This window comes from Drosophila ananassae, unplaced genomic scaffold (genome assembly GCF_017639315.1).
Source record: "Drosophila ananassae strain 14024-0371.13 unplaced genomic scaffold, ASM1763931v2 tig00000128, whole genome shotgun sequence".
In the NCBI taxonomy this organism is placed as follows: domain Eukaryota; kingdom Metazoa; phylum Arthropoda; class Insecta; order Diptera; family Drosophilidae; genus Drosophila; species Drosophila ananassae.
In genome coordinates, this window is record NW_025319124.1 from 103626 (window position 1) to 131559 (window position 27934).

A 27934-nucleotide genomic window follows, 5' to 3' on the forward strand; every position below is an offset into this window, starting at 1 on the left:
ATATGAATAAAATCAGTCTCAGACAAATCTACTCTGAACTCAGTAATTTCTCCACGTCCAATTTGTTCAAGTGCAAGTTGCGGCAACAACCCAGCAATCGGTTTATGTACCCTTTGCTTCTATTCAAACATTTCAGATAAACATTTTGGTGACCCCGACGTGATCCTGCAAGCCCAGGATCACGTTTCGAACAAAAGTCAAAAAGGAACGAATAGTGATTTCTATCGTTCCACAATAAAGATATCAGGAAGACTCCTGCTAAGAGAGCAACAGGATCTTCACAGCAGTGTGACGCTGTCCCTTTAATCGGTAGATTAAGGGCCCCACACCTCCCTCAGTTCATAAAAAAGGGTTCAGTTTCTTCGACCACTCTCGGTTGCGAGTTGGAGCGCATCCAGCTACTAATAGCAAATAAATCACTCCCAACGGTCAGAAACGAAGAACGAAAATATGGACAGGGAAAATATTGCCCCCAAAATTATTATAGAGCCAGCCGTTGATGAGGCGAGCGCTCAAGGCCTCCTAGATGCCCAGCAAGAAATTGGGCAGGAGATCGCAAGATGCATCCGGAATTATAAAAAGGATGGGCCGAATCGAAAACAAAAGGCATCATATTTCCAAACAAAGCTATACATTCTCGAAGAGGCTTGGGAAAGGTTCGGCGAAAATGATGAAAAAATTCAAGGAACGGCCAGGACCGAAAGCTACATCAAGTATGCTGAGGACCTCCGGACCAGTTGCATGAAATATGCGGCAACTTTCGAAAGCAGCCGTGACAAGCTGATGCAAGGCACAAGTCGAAAGGAAGAGGCTCAAGAACAAGTAGAAAATCAAGTTCAAGAGCAATCTCCACTCGTAGTTCCCATGGATAAACGATTAGCCGGATTATGTCGACGCCAAGGAGAACTTTTAGAGTCCGTAAGCGGTGCCTTACGAGAGTTTAAGGCATCCGGGGGAGGCCCAGGAGACTTACTAAAAACTTTATGGGCTCAGGTCCAAGAGATCCACTTGACAGTCTACGAGGAATTCGAAAACCCGATAGACAGTGGATATAACAAGCAGGCATACCTACAACTGCAAGCAGAGGTGCAGAATGCACTTATGGCAAAGGTTATACCTACTACAAATAGCATTGATGTGCAAATGCCCCGGATAAACATTCCAAAATTTGATGGGGATGCAATGAAATGGAAACAATTCCATGATTTATTTTCCTGTATGGTTCATGATACTAACATGCCATCAGTGAAGAAAATGTGGTACCTAAAATCCGCTCTCTCGGGAAATGCGGAGAGATTAATACGCCACATCGAGCTAAATGAGGACAACTACTTACATGCATGGCGCATAATAGTTGGGTCATATGACAATCCTCGGCTCATCGCGAATACAGTTATTCGTCGGCTACTTCATCAGAGCCCGGTCTCTGACAGTGCCAAATCAATACAGGAGCTGTACATAACAACTCTGGAAACCCTTGCGTCATTAAAGGGACTAGGCATCAATGTATCCACATGGGATGCATTTTTGGTGGTGTTGCTGACCGACAAGCTTGACATGACTAATAGAAGTCTATTTGAGCAGACAGTTGGTAATTCAGTAGAGATCCAGCCGCTACAAGTAATGCTGGAATTCTTAGAGCAAAGAATCAGAGTCTTGAGCTCAGGAAAGCCAACGGCAGCATTTAAAAGAGAGCCGAAAAATCTAGCGTGTGCGTCCAGCACGTCAGATAAACAGTCATTATGCTACTATTGCAAGGCTCCAAATCACGCGTTATATAAATGTGAGGAGTTCCGCGCAAAAACAGCATCCGAAAGATTGAATTGGGTACAAAAACAAAAAATGTGTGTCAACTGTTTCAAAACCGACCACAAATCAAAGGAATGTAAAGGAAGAAGTTGTTTCAAGTGCGACAAAAAACACCACACCCTGTTGCACCTGGAAGTCACAAACCTTCATTCCCCAACTGTCGGTGCCGCGGCTTACAAGAATTACAATCTTCTTGCAACAGCAAAGGTAGCGGTCCAGACAGAGAACGGGCAAGTAGCGAAATTTCGTGCCCTGCTAGATTCAGGATCCCAGATTAATTTGATCACTGAACGATTAGCATCAATGTTGTCACTAAAGCGCCACGATACAAAGCTCCGGATCGAAGGCATTGGAGGACAACCAAGAATGAGCAGAGCAAGAGTAACTATTCTCGTTAGCTCTCTTCACGGGGATTTCAGCCAGCGCATAGAAGCGTTTGTACTTCCCCACATCATTGCTGACCAACCAGCTCAACCACTAACACATTGTGCGTTAAAGATACCCAATGAGTGTCCATTAGCGGATCCCCAGTTTGATAAACCTGGAAGGATAGATCTACTAATCGGCACCGAGCACTATTACTCGCTTCTCCTTCCAAATCAGCAGAAGGTCGGCAGAGATGGTGCCATGCTACAAAACACGAAACTCGGATGGATTGTAGCAGGCAGAGTTAAATCTAAAACTCAATCAGCCATAGCCTGTGGTGTCGGTGTCGGTGAAGAAACTGACGCACTGATTGAAAGGTTTTGGAAGCTAGATAATTTGGAAAACCAGACGAAACATCGATCTCCGTCAGAGGCACATTGTGAGAAACACTTTATAGAAACTCTGAAGAGAGCAGAAGACGGACGATTTATTGTGAAATTGCCGTTCGCCGAGCACCCTTCAGCCCTGGGGGAGTCGAAAGAAATTGCGATCAAAAGGTTTTTAGCACTAGAGCGACGATTAACCGGTGATGTTCGGAAAGGTTATTCTGAGTTCATGAAAAAATATGAAGCCTTGGAACATATGAAGTTTGTCCCAACAACACATGTACCAAAAATCACTACTTCATACCACATCACTGTGTTCTGAAGCCTGACAGCAGCAGCACAAAGCTACGAGTGGTGTTCGATGCTTCATGCAAAACATCAAGTGGGAAATCTTTAAACGACATATGCTACATACAGGATCCACTGTTCAGAGCGAGCTAATGGCCATACTACTACGCTTCAGAATAAACAAGTATGTGTTCACGGCAGACATAGAAAAAATGTACCGTCAAGTATGGATCAATCCAGATAATCAGTTCCATCAGCTTATAGTCTGGAGAAATGATCCATCCGAGGATCTTAAGTACTATAGACTTAAAACCGTCACGTATGGAACCAAAACAGCTCCATTTTTAGCCACGAAATGCCTAAATCATTTAGCAATCCAGTCACGGGACAACTACCCATTGGGATTTGCGGCGCTTGAAAATGACTTTGACGTAGACGATTGCTTGACAGGTGCTGACTCAGTGGCAGAAGCAGTTCAAATCCAAAGTGAATTTATTCTACCACATGGTTTCAAATTACGAAAGTGGTGCTCGAATAATGCAGAACTATTGCAAGGAATATCAAAGGGGATACTGTGAGCGATGTTAAGTTGGGTGAAACCTTGGACCAATACAGTGTGAAAACCCTCGGTCTCATATGGATGCCTAATGAGGACGAACTTTGCGGACGAACGCAGCAAAGCGAAGCTCTGGTCATCACAAAGCGAGTGGTTTGCTCTAAGTTGTCACAAATCTTTGACCCATTAGGTTTGTTTGCGCCAGTGGTCGTAAAGGCAAAGATATTCATGCAATACCTCTGGGAATCGAAAATGGCTTGGGATGATGAATTGCCTTAGAACTTCAGTCAGACTTGGAAAACAATCGTTCTGACCTGCAAAGTCTGAATAAATTGCAAATTCCAAGACAGATATTTGACGGAAAGGTTCCAGTCACGCAAGCACTACACATTTTGTGAGCTACACGCCTAAGAAAAGGCCTATGGCGCAGCAATATACGTACGAGCAACGTATAAAAATAAGCCAACCTCGGTGAGACTGCTATGTTCCAAGTCCAGAGTAGCACCCACAGCAAAGCAATCCTTGCCCAGACTAGAGCTGTGCGCAGCAGTCCTAGGCGCAGAACTAACGCACAGAGTCAGACAAGATTTACGCTTGTCGTTAAACACAGTTGCCGGGTTCTTTTGGACTGACATCCGTCGTTTTAGGGTGGATCAATGCAACAGCTTCCACTTACCACACGTTTGTGGCAAATCGGATAGCTAAAATTCAAGAAGTGACGGAGCAGTGTCAATGGCGTCACGTATCATCCGCCAACAATGCAGCCGACGTCTTGTCCAGAGGATCAACAGCTAGCAAACTCTCGAGCAACAGTATGTGGTTTTATGGACCCCTGTTCCTATATGGATCAAAGGAAAGCTGGACAAAGATGCCAGCCATTATTTCAACGAACTTAGAACAAAATAACGAAATTTCGTCAGCATGGCGGCCGCTAAAGACATATTCAGAGGGGAGATATACAACTGTAGGCACAGTAACTCCTTCTACAAATTACAACGAATTGTTGCGTACATGCTGCGGTTCTGTTATAAGTCTAATAGAGCGCCAACGAAGGCGCTATGTCTGGAGGAGCTAAGCCAGGCACGCACTATTATCCTGCGCACGATTCAGCAAATCGAATTTAACGCAGAGTGTAACCAGCTCAAACGGTACAAAACAGTGGACAAAAAGAGTTCTCTTGTATCATTGGCTCCCATTGTTGGATCTGATGGGTTAATTCGAGTAGGAGGCAGACTCGAACATTCAAACCTATCCGAAGACGCAAAGCATCCAGTTTTGCTCCCATACAATGACACAATTGTAAAAATGATCCTAAGAGAACTACATGAGACCAACATGCATTGCAGTGGCTTGCGTGCCATTGCTAGGCAACAATACTGGATCATCAATGACAAAACAATTGCAAGAAGCATTGTACATAACTGCGTACGGACCAGAGTGAAGCCCAAATTAATGAGTCAAATTATGGGAAATCTACCAACTAAACGAGTCATGCAGGCTCGGTCGTTCTTTAACTCTGGAGTAGATTACTGCGGCCCCATATGGATTCATCACAAGATTCGATGGAAAACGTCCTGACAAGGCCTATATCGCAATGTTCTGTTGCTTTGCCATGAAAGCAATTCATTTGGAGTTGGTAAGTAACCTCACAACAAACGCCTTTTTGGCCGCTCTCCGCCGGTTTCTTGGACGTCAAAGTGCCAGACGATCCATTGCGATAATGCAACAAATTTTATTGGAGCCAACAATAAATTAAAAGAACTACAAACCAGCATTTTCTCAACCAATGCGCAGGACTCCATAGTTCAGCATTGCAACAAAAGAGAAATAAACTTCAAATTCATTCCCCCACGAGCACCATCCTTCGGTGGCCTATGGGAAGCTGCGGTGAAATCCGCAAAACGGCTGCTAGTATCAATTACAGCCACGGCGTCTTTGACGTTTGAAGAACTCAAGTCGAGACGATTCTCAATTCCCGTGCTATTACTTCCACGTCATCAGACCCCACTTACTAATCAGCTTCAACGCCAGGACACTTCTTGATTGGAGAACCACTGATTGCTCCTCTTGATTTCAACATCATTCCGGGCGGTAAACCGTTAAAAAAAAGATGGGAACTGGTATCACGACTGAAGCACGCCTTTTAGAAACAATGGTCATGTGAGTACCTGCATGAACTTCAGAATCGGCACGAGTGAAAGCATGCATCTCCGAATTTTGAAGAGGGATTGCCAGTCCTTAAAAGGGAAGAATGTGACTGTAATGAGCTGGTCTATGGGAAGAGTTCTCAAAACGTATCCTGGACCAGACAACCTCGTTCGGGTAGTGAATATCAAAACGTCATCTGGAGTATTCAAGAGGCCAGTGACTCGGCTAGCTCCACTGTTCCCAAAAGATGTCAACAACAAGCGCCCACTAGACGAAACCCAAGGTCGACCAGTAATGCCTGTAATTCTAGCGCTTATGTTGATATATCCACTAGCGATGGCTACGCCAATTAAAGTGACGGAATTCAGTAACAAGCCAGGAATATTCTACGAACATTTGGGAACCACGAGAATGGTAGTTTTGAGAATGGTATATTATCAATATTCGGTATATTACGACTTGGATGCATACTGGAATGCAATGAAGGTACTTTCAGTTGGATTAACGGAGCTCTCTCACAAGTGCCGAAGGGCAGGAGTTGACGAACATAGCAGTATGCAGTTCCATTCTAGACCATTTTAAACATCTGTTTGCAGAGCTTAAGGCAGGAAACGACCTAATGCATCTCTCGGCAACATTGTTAGAATCATAGCCAATTCATTATTCGGTGTACTCGACTTCACGTACGCAAAAGATATGGTCAAAACTATCACTAAGGTTAAGGATATTGAGGACTTCCTCCTACAACTGCTTCGAATCCAGACATCCCTTGTTGACTCCACCATCAATTTGGTGCGAAAAGGAAGGTTGGCTACCAACAACCGCTTAAGATCGTTGGAACAACAGATGACCCTCATAAATAAGCAACGAGGACAGTACCAAGGCGCACATTTAGAGCAAGCGTTTATGATCCTCACGACACAATTGAATCTACTTGCAAATGGTTTACAGCGAATGCAGAGTGAGATAACTAATGTATTAACTGATGCTCGCCACAAAACAATCAGTGCAATTTTAATATCACCTACACAGCTACGAGACCAACTCGACCAAATTCGGGATTATTTACCACCCGACCAGATCTTGCCAGTAGCCATAACTGATGTTGTTCAGCTATACAAATGTATGCGCAAGGCAGTACGACTGATACTCACGCCATTTTTCGAATCACAATACCCTTGGTGTCATCAGAATTATAGCTGTCAATACCCATAGAGATCGCTTTATTGGCAGCATATTTGTTTCAATCACTTAACGGCATACAATGTTGACAGTAGATGCGAATTCCAGTTATTTAATAACAAGACTGGAACAGAATGTCACAGAAATCCTGTGCACCTTTTTTACAGTACAGTTTTTAACCATATAATGAATTAATAACAAGACTGGAACAGAATGTCACAGAAATCCTGTACACCTTTTTTACAGTACAGTTTTTAACCATATAATGCCATATAATAACCGTACAATATAGTTAAAAAACTCACCAATCTAACCAATGGATCTTCGCGACCAAGGACCCCATGGAACTTCAGGCAGTATGCAGTGGAGTTTCATCAACAGTCAACATAAAGGCGACTGGTATACTGGAATTGTCCATTGGTTGCACAGCACGCAATTTCAATATAAGTTTGACCACATTCGGCACTATGACCACTGAAGTACAAACTTCGTTCAGTCTGGAAATATCTCCGAGCCCCTAAAGCCCACTAGAGGAACCATCAGAATTCGGGTTAAGGGCTCCCACCCAATCACCAAGTATAGACGACACAGAATTAGAGATCCTACAACATCGGTTAGCCGATCTACAAAGAAAAGATGCACCGTACCAACTGGACCACCAGACAACTATGTCATACACAGCATTGGCCATTTCCGTCATCATACTGATACTGAGCATCCTCATCATGCGACACAGACGGTCGATTTGGACGCCAAAGCTTAGAGGGACTACAAGAAGTTCAATTCCCGAACCTACCCAAGACAATTTACTATAGAGCTGGACGACGGTTGAACACCTGTTCAACGGCCGGGAGAATGTTAAGTCATAAGCATTTAATATTAGGTCACAAGCACATAACAATAGACCAAGTACAATAAATATATAATAAAAAATATTACTACAAACGTTAAAAAACCAAACACTACAGAAACAACAAACTGAAAAGCAGCAAGAACTGCTGACATTACAAGTTCATGCAACCGACAAAATATTGCAGAATATTACACTTTAAATTGTTAATTTATCATTTTTATATTTTTGCTATATTTCCATTAATTTACCACTTAAGCAATATCTATGTATCGAATTAGCTATAAATATTGAACCTTTATAATAAAATCAGAGAAAACTACTCTGAACTCAGTAATTTCTCCACGTCCAATTTGTTCAAGTGCAAGTTGCGGCAACAACCCAGCAATCGGTTTATGTACCCTTTGCTTCTATTCAAACATTTCAGATAAACACACCTGTTACATGATTCTCCAAATGACGGTATTTTACTGCATCACTGTAGTCTTGATCGTGGATGCATTCCGTAAAAATTTCGTAGAATCGTAGCCAATGCCGGTAGTCTCCGTCAAACTTTGGAATTTCTACTGGTGGTATTACAAACGGAGGTGCAATCGCGAGTTTTTGTGTTGATGCTGAAGTTGATTTCGATTCTTCGCTCAAAAACGAAAAATATTCTGCTCGTACAACCTGAAATCTGTCATCGGTGTGTGCATCATTTTTTATGGCTGGTTCCAGGTCGATGAGATCATGGTATCCCGTGACGATTTCCTTCCATAGCTCCTTCATGTGTTGTCTGACGTGTGTGGACACTTCCCGTCCTTCGGTGCGGTTGCACAGCAAGTCTTCCATATCGTCTAATCGTCCTTCATGTCTTCGTTTTAATGATGTTAATCGAAGGTCTTCTCCTTCGTTTCCTCGTGATGATTGTGCCTTTGGCTCGAGATTTTCGCCTGTTTTCCGGGGCCTTTGCGACGGGCCTGACACTGATGTGATTCCATCCGAAAATATTGCTTCATATTTTTTCACAAGCTCTTCTAGCGCTTTTGCCTTTGTGAAATACTCATTCTCAGGACTTAGTGCTAGCTCCTTGAGCTTGGCATCATTTTTTTTAAACTGGGTCCATGAGTGAGTGAGCTGTCTGAGTTTCTCTTTGAAGTATCCTCCCTTGAGTTTACGCTCTGCAGAGTCCTTAGTGAAGTTTCTTATTAGCCTTTGGATGACTATGTTGCTTTAAATTTGCTCATCAATGAGCATTTGGATTACGGGGTCTGATTCTGATCCCATTGTTGCAATGTATCTCTCCTCTCTCCTTTTTTTTTTTTTTTTTTTTTTGTTGAGGTTTGTGTTCAAGTTGTGATCCTAAAGGATCACGTCGGGGTCACCAAATGTTCTGGGTTGGTTTTCCTCAAGTACCGGTGGTATGGTGGTTCGGCTGATTCCTTATCGGCCGGTCCTACTGGCGGTCCGTTTCACGGGAGCAACACTCTAAGTAGGTTAGATAGCGCGGGGTCTGCTGGTGGTCCGTTTCACGGGAGCAACACGAGAAGTAAGGAGGTGACGCGGGGTCTACTTGTGGTCCGTTTCACGGGACCAACACTAGAAGTAGACTGGTATGCCGCGGATTCTACTTGTGAACCGTTTTACACAGGATCACTAGAAGTAGGTTGATTTTAAGTGCCGTGGTTCAGACACTGAGTAACGAGACGATTGACTCTGATTTCGGAACTGTCTTTATTTCAGAAGAATAACTCTTATATAAAATGCTAAATTATACATCATTAAATCTAAGAAAGGTCAAAGTTCTGGACGTGCTAAACTAAGGTTAATGCCAGGGTCACCCACCTCTGAGTCTGCTGACTCAGATTGTTTGTTCATGTACTGCTTGCGCATTTCGGCTTAGCTGGCTGGTTTTTACTTGCATCGGTCAGTCGGTCATTCTTCCCGCTGATATGCTGCTTCTGCTTTTGGCGCCGTCTACTAGTGCCGGGTTAATAGGTTGGATATAGTTTTATGCTTATTACTAATTGTTTATAGGTGAGAAAATCGGTTAGTGGGTTTGTATATTGCGACATGCTGATGCATATTGATTGGATCAAATTACTAAGTGTGCATATAGGGTAGTAGGTCTTGGCACTAGGTGCCAACAATCCCCTTTGAGGGAGGAATGTGATGCCCGGTCACCGGGACCGGAGGGCTCCCTTCATATCCAGACAGAGGGATCAAAACTCAACGGCCAGGTGGGAGGCGGTTACTTTTGTGAGCATTTGAGCCTAAAGGAGTCCTTCAGACTCCCTGACCACTGCAGTGTTTTCCAGGATGCAGTAGTAGCCATTAGGGCTGGAATCCCCAGCACTAAGGGGCAATCGGGATACAATATGCATCTTCTCAGATAGTCAGGCAGCGCTCAAGGCACTTGACGGATTCTCGTCCAACTCCAGGACAGTCAATGATTGTCGCAGATCTCTCAACGAGATGGCTGAACAGCATGACATCTACCTCATTTGGGTTCCCGGTCAAAGGGATCACGAGGGAAACTGCGCCGCAGATGAACTATCTAAGGCAGGGACTACCAACCCTCTCCTACCGTAGAAAGAACTTCTAGGCATTCCCTTGGCTCCTTGCAGGCGAAAATGCAGGGAGTTTTTTGACCTGGCAACCAATAGGAAATGGAGTAATCTCCAGACCTGTAGAACCTCACGTCTGATCTGGCCGACACACTCTCAGAAAAGATCGGGGAGACTTATTGCTTCCACCAGACCAGACGGCAGCCTAGCGGTTGGGGCAATTACTGGACACTGGCTGATAGGCGAACACGTGGCCAAGCTTGCAGTCCCCCACAATGATTATTGCAGGAGCTGTAGGGATGAAGAGGAGGTAGAATCGGTCACGCACCTCCTATGCCACTGCCCGGCACCCGGTCGCAGCAGACTCAAACACTTCTTCGGGTCCGCTGAACTCTCGGACCTTAACGATTTCTGCACGTGCACTGGTTGCCTTCATAAAAAAATCAGGTTGGGACCATGGGAGCCCGCGGGGTTTTGAACGCAAATACGCATCCTTTCTTTGATCCGTAGTGTCGCAGTTCGCCCGCTTCGCCCTCGATTTGCTCCGCGAAGTGGCGACTCGCTCCGACGAAGTACGTCGCGTTGTCGCAGTGAACGATCTGCGGACATCCTCGGACCCCAACAAACCTTTGAAATGCTCGTAAAAAGAAATCAGTTGACAAATCAACCATGCCAGAAAAATAAAAAAAAAAAATTTGACGAATAAGAATATTTTTTATATGCAATTTTGTACACCTATGTATATATCATATTTTTCTGACACTAAAATTGATATCCGAGGTTTTTTTATTATTAGTATTGTATGTAAAATGTGTGTTTTATAATTTAAAATCTAGAATTTTACAATGTTGATATTATTATAACTTTTTTTGTTTTTCAGGAAAAATATTCATTTTGTTTATTTTTTTTATTATATTGAACAAATTTTTCCTGTGAAAGAGAAAGAGAAAGAGAAAGGTGTCTTCTAATTGTTAAATAAGATTATTTTGTCTCAAAAAATGTAAAATGAAAGGTGTCTGTTTGTTATAAAGTTTCGAGAACGATGAAAAAGGAAAATACGTGCTCTCGTTATAATTCAATATATATTCAACAATAATCTTAAGCCTAGCTAGCTATTGCTAGCTATCTGTTGCGGCGAATTCGCAAGAGAGTGCAACTAAGCTTTTATTTTGCTCCCGCTCCGCCCCATGCGAACTTATACTAGACATCAATTTGTTTTAGACTTCAGTATTTTTATCTTATTATGCTACTAATGCTAATTATGTATGTCTTAGTATCCTGACGCGAGCCATGGAGATAAACTGCTCTGGCAGAAGACTTCTGATCCAGTCTCGCTAGGGCGTACGCATAGTGATCCCTTGAAGTAAAGTGAAGGCGCGACGCCCAACCTTCAGGGGGGCACAAATCCTTTCAGCCACAAATCCAGCATACGCTCTGCATGCCGGTGATTGGCGAAGAGTAGCGAACGAAACAGAGGGTGTGACCTGAGACCAAAGCTCCAAGGCTCCAAGGAAGCATTTAGTGCCCGGCGTATGCCCTGGAGGTATGTGAATTGGCGACCAATTGGTTGGAGGTGTGTATATGGGCACCAACCCAGAATGGTGACCGGTGAAGAATGGGAAGACGAGTGTTTGACATGGCGCATGGCGGAGGTCTGTATAACAGGCAGTCTACGTACAACGCCTAGCGACGCCCTAGATATCATCCTTGACCTACTGAACTGATGGGGGTAAAGATAGCCACTCTGGCGGCAATAAGACTGCGAGAGGCGAATCTATGGAGCAAGAATAGTTTTGGTCATACCAGACTGGACCTACATCACTTCACTAGCGCTTAGGTAAAACCATTGCCCCAGCGGTAACACAAGGAGCCCTAGCGGCTCAAGTGGAAACGGGGGGGTCTTCTATGACCCCCTAGCATCACCGCCATAACCTAAGCTATAGGTGTTGCAAATGTTATTAATTTTTCGGATAACTTTGGAATCGCTGACAATTTTGAGATGCCTCTGTAGTTGGCAGCATCGGATCTTTTCCCCGACAATTCTGATAGATACGATTGATAGAAGATGTTTGTTTTTTTAAGAGTCGGATTGGACAGATGTTGGGAGCTTGACTCCAGCAGGCTTCGAATTTTTATACCCTTGCAGAGGGTATTATAATTTTGGTCAAAAGTGTGCAACGCAGTGAAGGAGACATCTCCGACCCTATAAAGTATATATATTCTTGATCAGGATCACCTCCTGAGTCGATATGAGCATGTCCGTCTGTCTGTCTGTCTGTCTGTTTCTACGCAAACTAGTCTCTCAGTTTTAAAGCTATCGAGTTGAAACTTTGCACACACCCTTCTTTCCTTTGCAGGCAGTATATAAGTCGGAACTGCCGGGATCGGTCGACTATATCCTATAGCTGCCATATAACTGATTGATCGGAAATGCCATAACTTCGTTGTTTTTTAAGATAGAGGGTCGGGACTTTCCACACATGTTATATTTGATCAACATATCTTATGTACAAAATTTCATAAGGATCGGCCGACTATATCCTATAGCTGTCATAGAACGATCGGAATTGGCATAACTTTGGTGTTTTTTAAGTTAGAAAGATGGGACTTGGTACAGATTACTCTTTGGGCAAAATAATTCAATATGCCAAATTTCATAAGGATCGGCCGACTATATACGATCCGCTATATATCTAATAATATAAGATGCGTGGCGCCACCTAGCGGACTGCGACTGAACTGCAAGGGTATATCAACTTCGACTCCGCCCGAAGTTAGCTTTCCTTTCTTGTTTTTCTTTACCTTACTCGGCTGATGCTCTTTTACAAATATGTCCTCTGGCCAGAAGCCAGGCGAATAGCGCCACAAACATCGGCACTGGCTCACGTATCATGAAGGATGACATGCGCATCGAGTAGGAGTATTTAAATTTTCTAATGTCTTCCACTCTAATAACGGCCTTGGTTTTGGCTTTGATATAAGCCGAGATATCAATCTCCGCTAGCCGTGAGACAAATATTTGTCTAACAGGTGGGATTACCTGTAATGGTTTTGGTGCCATGGTCGGTAATACCGCGGCATCAGTCCGTTCCGGGGGTCCGGGCGGCGGGTTACCATTTCTAGTGGAAGCTATGGGGGTTAATTCTAGGGTATTCCTGGGAATCACTTGGAGTGATGCCATGGAGGACAAAGCAGACAAGTTATGCTTTGGCGCGCGTGTTTGGACTCCCGGTTTAAGTGGTGGTTAAGTAACCATTTCCATTCTTCTTTGTTTCCATTGTGGATTGTGGGGATGATCTTACAGGAATTGGAGCCTTCCCCTTTCCTTTCTCTAGCATTCCTGCTATGTCGTTTGGTGTTTTCAAAGTTTCCCTGTAAAAGTTTCGAAAAAACTGAACGGTTGTGACCGACTATGTGTTGATTACGGCCGTCTGAACAAGTTCTTAAAGAAGGAGAATTTTCCGATCCCGGATATCGAAGAGCGTCTTCAAGAGGCGACCCGATTTAAGTATTTTACCTCACTGGATTGCCTCACGCACCTGAATGCCGAAAATTTACAGCATTCATCACCACGGATGGACTATCTTTTTGATTCTGAATATTATTTCCCTTGTTAGTGAAATAATGTTCACCAGGAATAGTCTCATATAATCCATAGATGCGAACTTTTAGTTTTTCTGTTTAATGTTTTTTGGTCTAAGCAGCCACCAGATAAGCCAATTGAATGTCTTTTCTGTCTCTCACCCAGTTTCGCATGCACTTTGTTTTTATTTGTAGCGCATGATCTTTTGGTAGCTTTGGAAGAGCTTCTGCGCCTAAGCTTTTTGTTATGAACTTGTATTTTCGGCATTCGTTGAAAAATTTATAATGCACACATTTAAATGTTTCTAAATTAATTGTCTAAATCGTAAGAAAAAAAATCTATCTAACGATCCTGTTCTTAAAGTTTGTTGAGATAGCCCTTAATATGGTGCTAGCTGTGAAGCAATGGCATTACACAAAAATATCCGGTGGCCGATTGGCATTTTGCAGCTTGCGCACATAAAAAATTATTACAATAATGCATTTTATTCATTTTATTTAAATAAGATGTTTCTTTGTTAGGCTGCCCGCGACTGCAGTCCGAAATATAACATCCCAAACGAACATTGATCCCGATCAATATAAAATTTGACAGATGGTATAAGAATATAAGATTTTTTGGTCGAAAGTGTGCAACGCAGTGAAGGAGACATCTCCGACCCTATAAAGTATAAGTTGTAATAAGTTCTTTGTGTTACCAGCTTGTGTTTTGTTAACAATCTTTTGCTTATATAAAGTTAGTGTTTTTCAATAGTATATATCACCTCCTGAGTTAGAGCTGGAAAAACATTGATGTTGGCCACAATCGATGTTGTCGATGTTTTGGAATGAAAACATCGATTATAATCGATTATCGAAAAAAAACGAATATTTTTTGTCGTTTAAATTTAACTTATTTAATTCAGATTGTCACCGTTTGTTCGACTGTCGTCGCATGCAGACGTGTTTTTTATTGTGCTCCGGGAAAAAATATTCAATATAATCATAATAGTGCAGTGACTGGTCTAAGAAATCTACATTAACGCGAAAAGACGCTTTTTGCGATGAAATCGCTAATGTTTATATTGATTAATTAATTAACTAATTAATATAAAACACAACTCTTAAAACTCAAACTAAATCAACCTCGGCTGCAATGAGCTTAAACGACGTTCGCACACAACGTCAACGTGAGCAAGACGAGAGACGGCTTTTAAAGCAACCGAAAACCATGCAAGCTCTGATCAAGCGCGGTCAATTACCCCCAACTTGACCGAATTCTTAAACGTAGAGAGCGAGTGAGCGCGTTCCTGCTCCCCCTCGATACCATCGATATCTCTGCAGCCAAAGAGTGCAGTAACTAGCACCTCAATTTCTTTGACAACGTCAACAGTAACAACAACAACAACCGCAACTGTATCGACAGCGCGTTTAACGACGTCATCAGCTAGCAGCGCAAATAGTAATACGTCCGCGCTGCCCGAAAACCAAAACAAAAACAATGACTATATTAAGCCGGCTGTGCAGACTGGCATGGATCGCTACATCCAAATCAAAAGGAAGCTGAGCCCCCTGAATTCCAAACGCAAAATAACCCGTGGCAATGCTAGCCTAGCAGCAAAAGAAACGCCCACTAACTCAAACCGATTTAAAATCTTGGGAGACGCCGATGAGGTTGAGGCGGTCGAATCCACTGAAGTTGAGAAAAGGACGCCAAAACCTCCGCCTATCTATATACGCGAAAAAAGTTCCAATGTTCTTGTCAACAAAATTATTGAGCTTATTGGTAAGGATAACTTCCACATAATACCCCTTGTAAAGGCAAACAGTCAAGAAACAAAAGTTCAAATGAAGTCTGAAGATAACTATAGAGTATTATCAAAATATCTTACCGAGAATAAAAAGAACTTTTACACATATCAGCTAAAAAGCAGCAAGGGCCTGCAAGTCGTACTTAAGGGCATAGAGACGAAGTAACGCCTGCAGAGATAAAAAAGGCGCTACAGGAGAAGGGTTTTAGCGCCAAGACAGTCTTTAATATCCTTAACAGGGATAGAAAGCCGCAGCCACTCTTTAAGGTTGAGCTCGAACCAGAAACCATGCTCCTGAAGAAATACGAAGTGCACCCAATATACAATCTTCAGTACCTGCACCGCAGAATTACAGTTGAGGAACCGCACAAACGCAATGGCCCGGTACAATGTGCGAACTGCCAGGAATATGGCCACACAAGGTCATACTGTAAACTGCGCCCGGTGTGTGTAGTTTGCGGAGAGCTTCATGACTCCGCACACTGCCCAGCGAGCAAAGATGACAGCAACTCGAAAAAGTGCGGCAACTGCGGTGGCAACCACACTGCTAATTATAGAGGATGCCCAGTCTATAAGGAGCTGAAAAGTCGCATCCACCAGAAAGGAATAGCTGCCCGCACCCAAAATGGACAGTTCACGGCGTCCAGATCAAACCCTGAAGTCTTCTTCTCGACTGCAGCCAGATCCTCACTAGGACCCATTAACTCTGACAAAAACGTGACATATGCAAGTGCCTTAAAATCAGGACCGGCGACACCTGCCTCAAGAAGCTCATTTCTGCAATCAGCATATCCAGAACCGTACACGGCTCAGCAACATCAACCAACAGAGCAGCCAAAAAGCAACTTTGAAGCTATGATATGCAGCCTACAACAAAGCCTGACGGAATTTATGTCGTTTATGCGCACAACTATGCAAGATTTAATGCGAAACCAAAATCTATTGATTCAAATGCTGGTTTCACAATAATCCAAATAATGGCTTTCCTACGGATATCTACGTGAAACGCTAACGGCGTTTCGCAACATAAACTTGAGTTAGCTGAATTTTTACTCGACAATCATATCGATGTAATGCTGCTTTCGGAAACACACCTTACAAACAAATACAATTTTCAACTACGAGGATATTCATTCTACAGAACAAATCATCCAGATGGTAAAGCACATGGTGGGACCGGAATTCTAATCAGAAGCCGCATAAAGCACCATTATCAAAACAAATTTGCTAAAAACTACCTACAGGCCACATCTATAAATATACAACTAAATACTGGCAACCAACTTACACTAGCCGCCGTATACTGCCCCCTCGCTTCAATATAGCTGAAGATGAGTTTATGCAGTTTTTCAACACACTTGGAGACCACTTCATAGCAGCAGGAGACTACAATGCCAAGCACACACACTGGGGATCCCGTCTCGTGACTCCAAAAGGGAAGCAGCTCTATAATGCAATTATCAAAGCCAAGAACAAGCTCGACTATGTTTCTTCTGGCACACCAACATACTGGCCGGCAGACCCAAGGAAACTACCAGATTTAATAGACTTTGCGATTACTAAAAACATCCCAAAAAATCTGATAAGCGCCAATTGCCTATCGGATCTCTCATCTGATCACTCGCCTGTCCTGTTTATTCTACTGCGACATCCAGGAACATTGGAACAACCATTAAAATTGACCTCACAGAAAACCAATTGGGTTAAGTACAGAAAATATATCAGCTCACACATTGAGCTAAGTCCTCATCTCCACGATGAAGCCAACGTAGACAGCTTTGTTAATTCACTTGAGTCTGTACTCGTCTCTGCAGCTCGAGCCTCAACATCGCAAACTATAAATACACAAAGCAATAAAAAGACAAATCTACAAATCGATCAGCTCGTCCTCGAAAAGCGGCGTTTACGTCGCGAGTGGCAATTCCACAGATCGCCATCTGCTAAGCAAAGCTTTAGACATGCCTCACGTCAACTTACTAAAGCCCTACAGCAAGAAAAAGATTATGTCCACCGCCGCTATATAGAGCAATTGTCAACTTCTAGTACAAAACACTCACTATGGAGAGCTCACCCAACTCTAAGCTCACCGATCGAAACTGTGATGCCTATTAGAAATCCCACAGGCGGCTGAGCGCAGCGACGCAGACAGAGCCAGCACGTTTGCCAATCACCTTAAAAAAATCTTCCAACCAAATCCGGCCACTAGTGCCTTTACTTTGCCGACTTTACCATATGAGCCTCAGCTTCAACATGAACCAATCGAGTTTCGCCCAAACAAAATCGCTAATATCATCAAAAACCAACTAAATCCGAAAAAATCACCAGGCTGCGACCTCATAACTCCCAAAATGATCATTGAGCTTCCATATTGCGCCGTCTGCACTATCACCCAGATCTTCAATGCCATCGCAAAACTTTGCCACTTTCCAGCGAGATGGAAAAAGTCAATTATAATAATGATAGCAAAGCCGGGAAAAGACCACACAATTCCCACGTCGTATAGACCTATAAGCCTACTGTCATGCTTATCTAAACTCTTTGAGAAATGCATTCTGACTCGAATAAACACATACCTAAGGATCCAGGAAGGAATCCCGTCACATCAGTTTGGGTTTCGTGAAAAGCACGGAACAATTGAGCAGGTCAACCGGATAACAGCAGAAATTCGGAATGCATTCGAAAAACGCGAGTACTGTACCGCATTATTTCTAAATGTCTCTCAAGCATTTGATAGAGTCTGGCTAGAAGGTCTAATGTACAAGATCAAGACAATGCTCCCTTGTAATACCCACAAGCTTTTAGAGTCTTACCTTTACGACAGAAAATTTGCTGTGAGGTGCAACACAGATATATCTGACGAATTCACTGTTGGAGCCGGAGTTCCTCAAGGAAGTGTACTCGGACCAACATTATATGTTCCCTACACAGCAGACATCCCGTCAAGCACACGACTAACAACATCTACGTTTGCTGATGATACAGCTATTCTTAGCCGCTCAAAATGCCCGATTCAAGCAACTGCGCAGCTAGCTCTTCATCTGGTGGATGTTGAAAAATGGCTATCAGACTGGCGAATTAAAGTAAACGAACAAAAATGCAAGCACGTTACGTTCACCTTGAACGCTTACGCTAAACAACACCCTACTCCCGCAAGCAAACGAGGTAACATATCTAGGAGTACACCTCGATAGAAGACTCACATGGCGTCGGCACATAGAAGCTAAAAGAACCCACCTAAACCTAAAAGCCAGCAGCCTTCATTGGCTTATCAACGCTCGGTCTCCCCTTTGCCTTGAATATAAAGTCCTGCTGTATAACTCGGTACTTAAACCCATATGGACGTACGGCTCCCAGTTATGGGGGAATGCCAGCAATAGCAATATTGACATAGTCCAGCGAGCTCAGTCGAAGATCTTGAGAACAATCACCGGGGCACCGTGGTACGTTCGCAACGAAAACATACATTGCGACATAAACATTCTTCCAGTCAAAGATGTGATCGCAGAACAGAAGGAAAAGTACCTTAGCAAGCTATTGTCGCACCCTAACCACCTGGCGAGAGGTCTAACAAGGTTGAGCAACCAATCACGACTTCGTCGCAATGACCTACCCACCCAGCGACTGTCTTGAGGAACGTGCAACCAGAATGCAGTCTTAGTCTACTGTTAGTTAAATGTTAATGTTAAGATTTGAAAACTTATTGTTAGTCTCAAAATTAAGAGAAGAAATAAAAGCAAAGTTTAATAAAAAAAAAAAAAATTAGATTATAAAGGAAGCTGTTTTTGTTCAAAAATAACAACATGTTAACAATTTTTGGTTTAAGAGAGCTCCTGCGCTCACTAATGACTTGGCCAGCTTTGCTAAAGATCCTCTCGGACGCCGTGGAAGATGCTGAAACGCAAAAGTATTGCTTTGCAATGCTTTTTAAAGCTTCCATGGAATCTGGGCATTTGTTTATCTGCTTACATTTGAAAATTTGTTAAAATTTGTTATCTGCTTACCACGCTTTCTGTTTCTCGGTTGCAAGTGACGATAATCGATGTTTCCAGAAAACCATCGATGTTTAAAATATTTTTGTCAACATCGATGTTACATCGATGTTTTTTCCACCTACAGTCAGGAATTTCATGTTTCATTTTTTATAGTCTACGACTTCTGATTCTTATTGCTAAGTCTGATTGTTTCTAGGGGTATCTCAGATGACAATAAGATCGAATGATCCTCGAATTATTATGGGAAACATGTGGATGTGTATGTGGTGTGGATTTAGGCATATATATATATATATTTATATATATCTTTACTTATCCATTTTTTTTTACCCCAACAGCGGGATGACAGACAGAGGCCTGAAGATCAAGTATTAATGCGAGCTTTGCGAGACTTTAATATTCCTAAGATTGTTACTGATGATGTACCTGTATTCATGGGTTTGATTGGAGATTTATTCCCAGCGCTTGATGTTCCTCGCAAGAGGAACCCAGAGTTCGAGGCGGTAATTAAAAGATCTGCAATAGATTTAAAACTTCAACCTGAGGATGGTTTTATACTCAAAATAGTACAGTTGGAAGAGCTCTTTGCTGTGCGCCATTCAGTATTCATAATTGGATTTGCTGGTACTGGAAAATCAGAAGTTTGGAGAACTTTGAACAAAACGTATCACAATCAGAAGAGAAAACCTCATTATAATGATCTGAATCCGAAAGCTGTTACCAATGATGAATTATTTGGAATCGTAAACCCAGCCACTCGAGAGTGGAAAGATGGACTTTTTTCCATTTTAATGCGGGACCAAGCCAACCTAGGTGGTACTGGACCTAAATGGATTGTACTTGATGGAGATATTGACCCCATGTGGATTGAAAGTCTTAACACAGTGATGGATGATAATAAAGTTTTAACCCTAGCTAGCAATGAAAGAATTGCTCTTACAAAGGAAATGCGATTGCTTTTTGAAATCGCTTCTTTGCGGACGGCTACACCGGCAACGGTTTCTAGAGCGGGGATTCTTTATATTAACCCCCAGGACTTGGGGTGGACCCCATTTATACAGTCATGGTTGGGAACTCGTTCAAATTCTAGTGAGGTGTCTTTGCTTAATGTTTTATTTGATAAATATGTTCCACCCCTCTTAGAAATATTCAGAAATCGGTTAAAGTCAATAACTCCTATATCAGACATTGCTCGCTTGCAAATGACTTGTTTCCTATTGGATAGTATGTTAACACCGCAAAATGTTCCAAACGACTGTCCAAAAGACTGGTATGAGATCTATTTTGTTTTTTGTATTGTATGGGGATTTGGATCCTCGCTTTTCCAAGATCAGATTATTGATTGGCGAAACGAGTTTAGTAAATGGTTTCTTAATGAATACAAAACTGTTAAGTTTCCAGCTACTGGAACAATATTTTCTTTTTACATTGACAACGAAACAAAAAAATTTTTACCCTGGACCAATTTGGTTCCCGATTTTGAATTAGACATGGACTTGCCCCTGCAGTCGAATTTGGTAAATACAGCAGAGACGACTCGCTTGCGCTTTTTCATGGATACGCTAATTGAAGCAGATCATCCACTTATGTTAATCGGACCTTCTGGATCTGGAAAAACCATTCTTATGAACGCAAAACTGAATGCCCTTCCCACCGATAAATATGCAGTTACAAATGTACCGTTTAATTTTTATACAACTTCTGAGATGCTGCAGCGCATTTTAGAGAAACCACTCGAAAAAAAGGCAGGTCGTAATTACGGCCCAATTGGAAACAAACGCATGATATATTTTGTTGATGATATGAATATGCCAGAGGTTGATAAATATTTTACAGTACAACCGCATACATTAATTAGGCAGTTCATGGACTACCACCATTGGTATGATCGTCAGAAAATGACACTAAGAGATATTCATAAATGCAACTTCGTGGCATGCATGAATCCATCCGCTGGTTCATTCACAATAGATCCACGACTTCAGCGGCATTTTTGTTCATTTGCTGTTAAGTAAGTTTTCTAAATATACTAACTCTACTAATATACTTTTTAATATTATATATTTATTGAATAACACCAATGATTTTTAGTGCCCTAAAAATTCATTGAAGTCATTGTAATCATATATTCTCTAAAATCCAGTAAATGACAACGAAACCAACCAAAACCTCCAGCTGCTCCTTAAAAACGCCGCAAACGCACCGTCGCGCTTGTCACTCCTGCTGGTGAAATGATCCTGTTGGGCTCGCCCTTTGCCGATCTCAAAGCTGGTTGATACTCCCTCGCGGGCACGTTTAATTCCTGACATCTTAATTGTTCCTGATGAGTTAAATTGCGCTCGTCCCAATAATGTGATGGTCGGGCTTTGGACCACACAATCTTGCCTGATTGTCAGTTTGCCTACGCCATCGATGATGAATTGATCCTTTTCGGCCGAGCATACATATGTCATTGTTATTGGCTTCGTGGTCCCAAAGATCCATGCATTCTGCTCTGTCGATTGAACCCATTAACTGGTCCCTTTTATTGGCTCTGGCTTACATTCCCTTGCCCGATGTCTTGATAATGCTGCCATTGTACACGGGAGTTGATGGGCGTCCGGGCCAAAGAGCGTCTGCTTAAACTCGCATACGTTTTTTCCGTTCTTGCCGCTGATACACTGCCTAAGGTGTTCTTGATTGATCGCGACTGGTGTTTTCGATGATCATCCATTGCTAAGTATATTGTTTCCGTCTTGGTTATCACCAGGCCTTCTCTCGTTATTTGTGGAATTGGCTCCATCCGATACACTGTGAATTCGTCCTCTTCGACTAATGGAATGCTTGTATGGAATATCAATAAGTCCTCGGTTTCTTGTACCCAAGTGTTGGCCAATCGATATAAGCCTCGTGCTGTTTCACTGGTGATGGGTAATCGTCTTCCCGGTGGGAAGGATCACCTGTTTTGCTGGTTCCATCGACACCAATGCAGGGCTTCATTTTCCTTTGTGACCCCGATTAGCACATTCAATACAGCATCCTGGACTCGACGAATGTAGCTTGCCAATTCTGACGAACAATTCTGAGATTGCATGCGGAAGATACCGATCAGCCGCATGACTTTTCACCTTGATTCTGGCTAGACTGACTTGTAGGTCCTGCATCCTCTTCTGAGTTTCGATCGTCGTCCTCCTTATAATGTTGATGTTGGTATCCAGAATCGACGTCTGGTTCTCCACGATTTTATGTGTGATGGTTTCTTGGGCTCTTAGTCTTCCACTAATCTCTTCCATCCGTTTGGCATATTGATCGTCGAGTACTCCGAACAGACCATTCGCGATATTTCCAACTATGTTCAGTGCTCCGCGCTTTTGTCGTTGATGATGCATTAACTGATCGGCATCTTGGATTTCCGCCACTTCCTGTTGCAACGTTTGTGTGATCGTGGGGCAGACCTTGTATGCCGTTGGGCATGGGTTTTATAGATTGTATACCTTGTTTGACTGTCTCGATCTCTTGTGCCAATTGACTGAGGTCAAAAAATGTGATGAGTGTCCATTCGGCAGATTTGATTAATATCCTATCGGTGGCTTCTATGATGGTCCCGGTCACGTTGTTGATTGGAGTGCTGACAACCGGGTTACTAGCCTTCCTTTTTGGTGGTGTAATCACCAAAATGAGTATCATTGTTGGGACAAGCATTTTTTTTTTTTGTTTGTTTGTTTGTTTTTTTTTTTTTTTTATTGGTTTCCTCCTTCGTATTATTAATTGGTAGCACCGCCAGTAGATGTATGGCCCGTGTTATATTGCCGGATGTTGTTCATATGTCTGCAACTTGGATCTCGCCGTCTTTACCAGGATGGACTTTCTACGATGCTTCCGAGGGGCCAGTTCAACGGAGCGATGTTGCCTTCCTTTATTATAACCAGATCACCAATCTTTACCGTCTTACAACTTCTTGTCCACTTTGATCGATTCTGTAAATCATGTAGGTACTCGTGGCTCCAGCGTGTCCTGAATTATTTTCGTAATTGTACGAGACGCTTCCACCAAGTGAGTAAACCTGTGCGTTGCCTTGATTGCCTTGAGTGAATATCGGGTGGTGCCGTTATAGAGGTTCCCCAATCAGGAAATGCCCTGGCGTTAATGCCGTAAGATCCGTTGGGCCGGAAGAGACAGATGTCAACGGGCGAGAATTTAGAATGGCTTCTATTATAAATTGGTAGCACCGCCAGTCGATGTATGTCTGCAACTCGGATCTCGCCGTCTTTACCAGGATGGACTTCTACGATGCGTCCGAGGGGCCATTTCAACGGAGCGATGTTGTCTTCCTTTGTTATAACCAGATCACCAATCTTTACCGTCTTAAAACTTCTGGTCCAGTTTGATCGATTCTGTAACTCATGTAGGTACTCGTGGCTCCAGCGTGTCCAGAATTCTTTTCGTAATTGTTCGAGACGCTTCCACCTGTGCGTCGCCTTGATTGGTGATTATCGGGTGATGCCGTTAGAGGTTCCCCAATCAGGAAATGCCCTGGCGTTAATGCCGTAAGATCCCTTGGGCTGGAAGAGACAGATGTCAACGGGCGAGAATTTAGAATGGCTTCAATATCGATGACTATGGTTTCAAGTTCTTCATGAGTTAGTGAGGCGGTATATAACGTTCGTTTCAATAAATTCTTTGCTGATTTTACTGCGGCTTCCCACTGGCCTCCGAAATGGGGTGCCCGAGGTGGTATAAATTTGAATTCTATGCTCAGATTTGCGGAGGTCTTGTGTATCATTGCTTGTGCCTCCTCGGCGAAGATTGCTTCCTTTACTTCTAATAGTTTGTTGTAGGCTCCAACAAAATTAGTCGCGTTGTCACTATAGATTTTCGATGGTTCAATGTGTGATGATTCCTTTTGCACACATGACATGAGAACCTGGATTTGCATGAGTTAGTGAGGCGGTATATAACGTTCGTTTCAATAAATTCTTTGCTGATTTTACTGCGGCTTCCCACTGGCCTCCGAAATGGGGTGCCCGAGGTGGTATAAATTTGAATTCTATGCTCAGATTTGCGGAGGTCTTGTGTATCATTGCTTGTGCCTCCTCGGCGAAGATTGCTTCCTTTACTTCTAATAGTTTGTTGTAGGCTCCAACAAAATTAGTCGCGTTGTCACTATAGATTTTCGATGGTTCAATGTGTGATGATTCCTTTTGCACACATGACATGAGAACCTGGATTTGCATGAGTTGACTGTATGGTCAATATGTTATTCTTTGTGTTCTTTCACTCAGAGTCATATCCCAAAACCTTTGGCAGGTTTGAAATCGATGAGAGTTCTACCATGATAGTACATGATGGTACACATGATAGGGTATGGGAATCTAAATTTTCTTCTGCTGATGCATCTTGATTGAGTAGTAGGTCTTGGTACTAGGTGCCAACATTAGTGGGTCTGATGCTTGTATCTTGTGACCTGCTGATGCATCTTGATTGGGTAGTAGGTCTTGGCACTAGGTGCCAACAAGCCATATGCATGTGCGTCGCTAGAAGAGGTTAGCCACCTCCTAAGCCGAGGAGTTCGAGGAGGTGACTCTATAAGAAGAGGCGTTCAAAAGTCAAGCCTCCGCAGATCCTCGCTGGGATCACAGTCAGGTGGTAGACAGGAGGTGGCAGAAAGTATAACCGCTCCAGAACCCGCCAGAACAACAGAGCCCCCCAGGACAAGAATGGATGCAGAGAAGGCAGCCAGAGGGACGAAGCCATCTGAGGCACCAACAGCCGAATCAGCAATGGGTCACAAATCCAAGGCAGCAACAGCCAAATTAACATTGGGCGGTGGGCCCCAGGCAACAGCAGGCAATTCTCCAATGGGCTGCAAGCCCAAGACAGTGAAAGCCGAATCAGGAATTGGCAGCAACTCCTAGGCAAGGACTTATAGAAAACCCAGTGCAGGCATGCAACAGGTGCGGAGGCATGGACCATTGGGCGAGTGGGTGTAGGAACCTCAGAATATTGTTCTGTAGAATGTGCGGAATGTACCCCCAACAGGGGTAAGGAGCACAGAGTGCTGCCAACGGGCGCTAAATGCGCAGCGATCTCAGCCGTAGAGAAGAAGGCAACGGCTGGATAGATTTCGGAAAAGTTAGCGGAAAATGAACAGCAACGAGAAGATTGGTTGAAGTTGGCCAATGGGAGCCACACGGAAACTCGAATGGTACTCCTGACGACAGTAAGCTTTGGCAACATGGAAAACAAAGTCAAAATGCTGGTGTTGCGAGGCATCTAAGACAGCGAAGTTTTAGGATATGATTTCCTCGCAGGTTTCCTCACAGAAAGGTTGTTCAAACGAAACGCAGCTCAGGATTACGAAGGACGCCATCCCAAGGAAGAACCGAAGAATGCAAAGGTGAAAGAGCTGCTGGAGAAGGAAAATTAATAAAGGATGCGTACCCGATGCCGAGAATTACTTTCATACTGGAGCAACGACCTAAAAGACGGATATTTGCAAATTCCACTGGAGGAGGGGAGCAGGAAGTACATGGGCTTTACGGTACCAGGGAAAGGTCTGTTCCAGTGGAAAGTGATGCCGTTCGGTTTGCATTCAGCCTCGCCAAAGATCCAAAGGGCTTTGGACCAGATCATAGGCCCGGATATGGCTCCGCACGCGTTTAGATATCAAGATAATATAATTGTGATCGGACAAGGGAGGACAAGGAGCATATGGCGAACTTGAAAAAAGTATTGCGGACACTAAAGGCGGAAAAATTAAGGATAAACACGGACAAGTGCCATTTCTTTAGAGAAGAGCTACTGTATCTGGGTCGCCGGATAACGAGTGAGGGACTTGACATGGATCCCGGAAAGTTAACGGCGGTTCCTGTATGTCAGTTCATTCAGATGGCGTCGTTGTATCGGCGATACGTCCCAGACTTCCCCGGTGTCGCAATGCTATTAAACGATCTCCGACGAAAAGGGACAAAGTAGGAATGTACGGCCAGACACCAAGAGGCGTTTGAAAATCTGAAGTCGGGATTGGCAGAGGATCCAATGCTGGCATGCCCGAATTTCTCAAAGAGATGCGTACTGCAAACAGACGCGACTACTGCGTGGATGCAGTTCTGCCGCAGGACACTGATGAGGGCAAGCGGGTAGTCGCTTACGCCAGTCGAATGCTGATACTCGCAGAGAAAAATTACTCGGCGACCACAGGTACCTGTACCAGTTCGACGAGATCACGGACCATATGCCACTGAAATGGTTGAAGAATTTAGAGAGCCCACTGGGAAGGATTGCGAAATTGGTCTTTAAGCTGTAACAATACGACTATGTAATCGGCTACAGGAGCTAAATGTGGTTACTGATGCCCTTTCCCGTCAGCCGATAACACAGGCCAACAGCAAAAAATCTCCATGCATAACATCACCTGCTCCATTACCTTTAAACCAAAGTCCAGAACAAACATAGGTTCTATCACCCACAGTTTCCGCGGTACACCTAAGACAAGAAATTGATCAAATTTTACCATATATTGAATTATGTAGCCCATGTAATTGCATTGACAATCATTGTTTCTAGTACATATCATTTTTGAAATGTATGTGTACCAACTAAAGTTAAAAAATGGTATCTAGCAGTTACCATATCTTTGGAATACTCATCCAAAGTTGAAATCTCAGATTTTCTACATTAATTTTTGGTCTTCTATGATTTTTCCCCAAACATTTTTATATGGAAGATTTTATTTTCTTATTGCAATCAGTAGATCATACCATGTATTAATTTTGGATTTAAGGAAAAACTCGAAATATTTTTATTGAATTTTTTATAGGTGGTTAAACAATACTTTCTTCAATTAATTTGGAGTTTTTAATCTCATATTTTCAAAAAGTCATGGCTATCTAAAACTGTTTCTTTGTTCAAAACGTATCTATTGCAGGTTCAGCTAATTTAGTAAAGCTTTACAGAAGTTTATTAAGAAGAAAATTAAGAAGTGCCACAGCAAGCGAAGATGTTGAATGCATATGGATAAGCGCATTAATTCAGAAAATACGATAAAACCCATAGAAATATCCAGAGTCCATAATAGAAGCGAGTCTGGTTTACTAATATGTTCCACATAGACCCTGAAGCGAAGTAGTGGCATCATGGAAGCTGTGTGTACCGTTGGACATGAGACAGCAGGTGCTGAAGGAGAACCATGACACATCAACAGCGAGTTATCTAGGCGGACAAAAAACAATTGCAAGGATAGTAGCAAGGTTCTTCTGCACAGACAGTGCAAAACATTCGGTACAAACCAAGTCAGATGCACGCCGCAGGGAAAATGCTGACACAGATCCCAGAGGAGCCATGGGCGACGGTATGAGCGGATTTCGTAGAGTCTTTGCCGAGGTCCAAGAAACACCATGCTGATGGCAATGATTGATTGATTTATAAAGTGGATGGAGATGGTTCCAATGCGGAAAGCAA

General features: G+C 43.0%; 1 protein-coding gene across 1 annotated transcript in view; it reads left to right on the plus strand.

Moving 5' to 3' along the window:
- Positions 1 to 27934, plus strand: part of LOC6503350 (dynein beta chain, ciliary) — a 316566-nt gene that overhangs the window by 79991 nt on the left and 208641 nt on the right. The window contains exon 8 of the mRNA XM_044718175.1: positions 19834 to 21506. Coding sequence (XP_044574110.1) covers positions 19834 to 21506 — 1673 coding nt within the window. The remainder of the gene's footprint in view (positions 1 to 19833; positions 21507 to 27934) is intronic.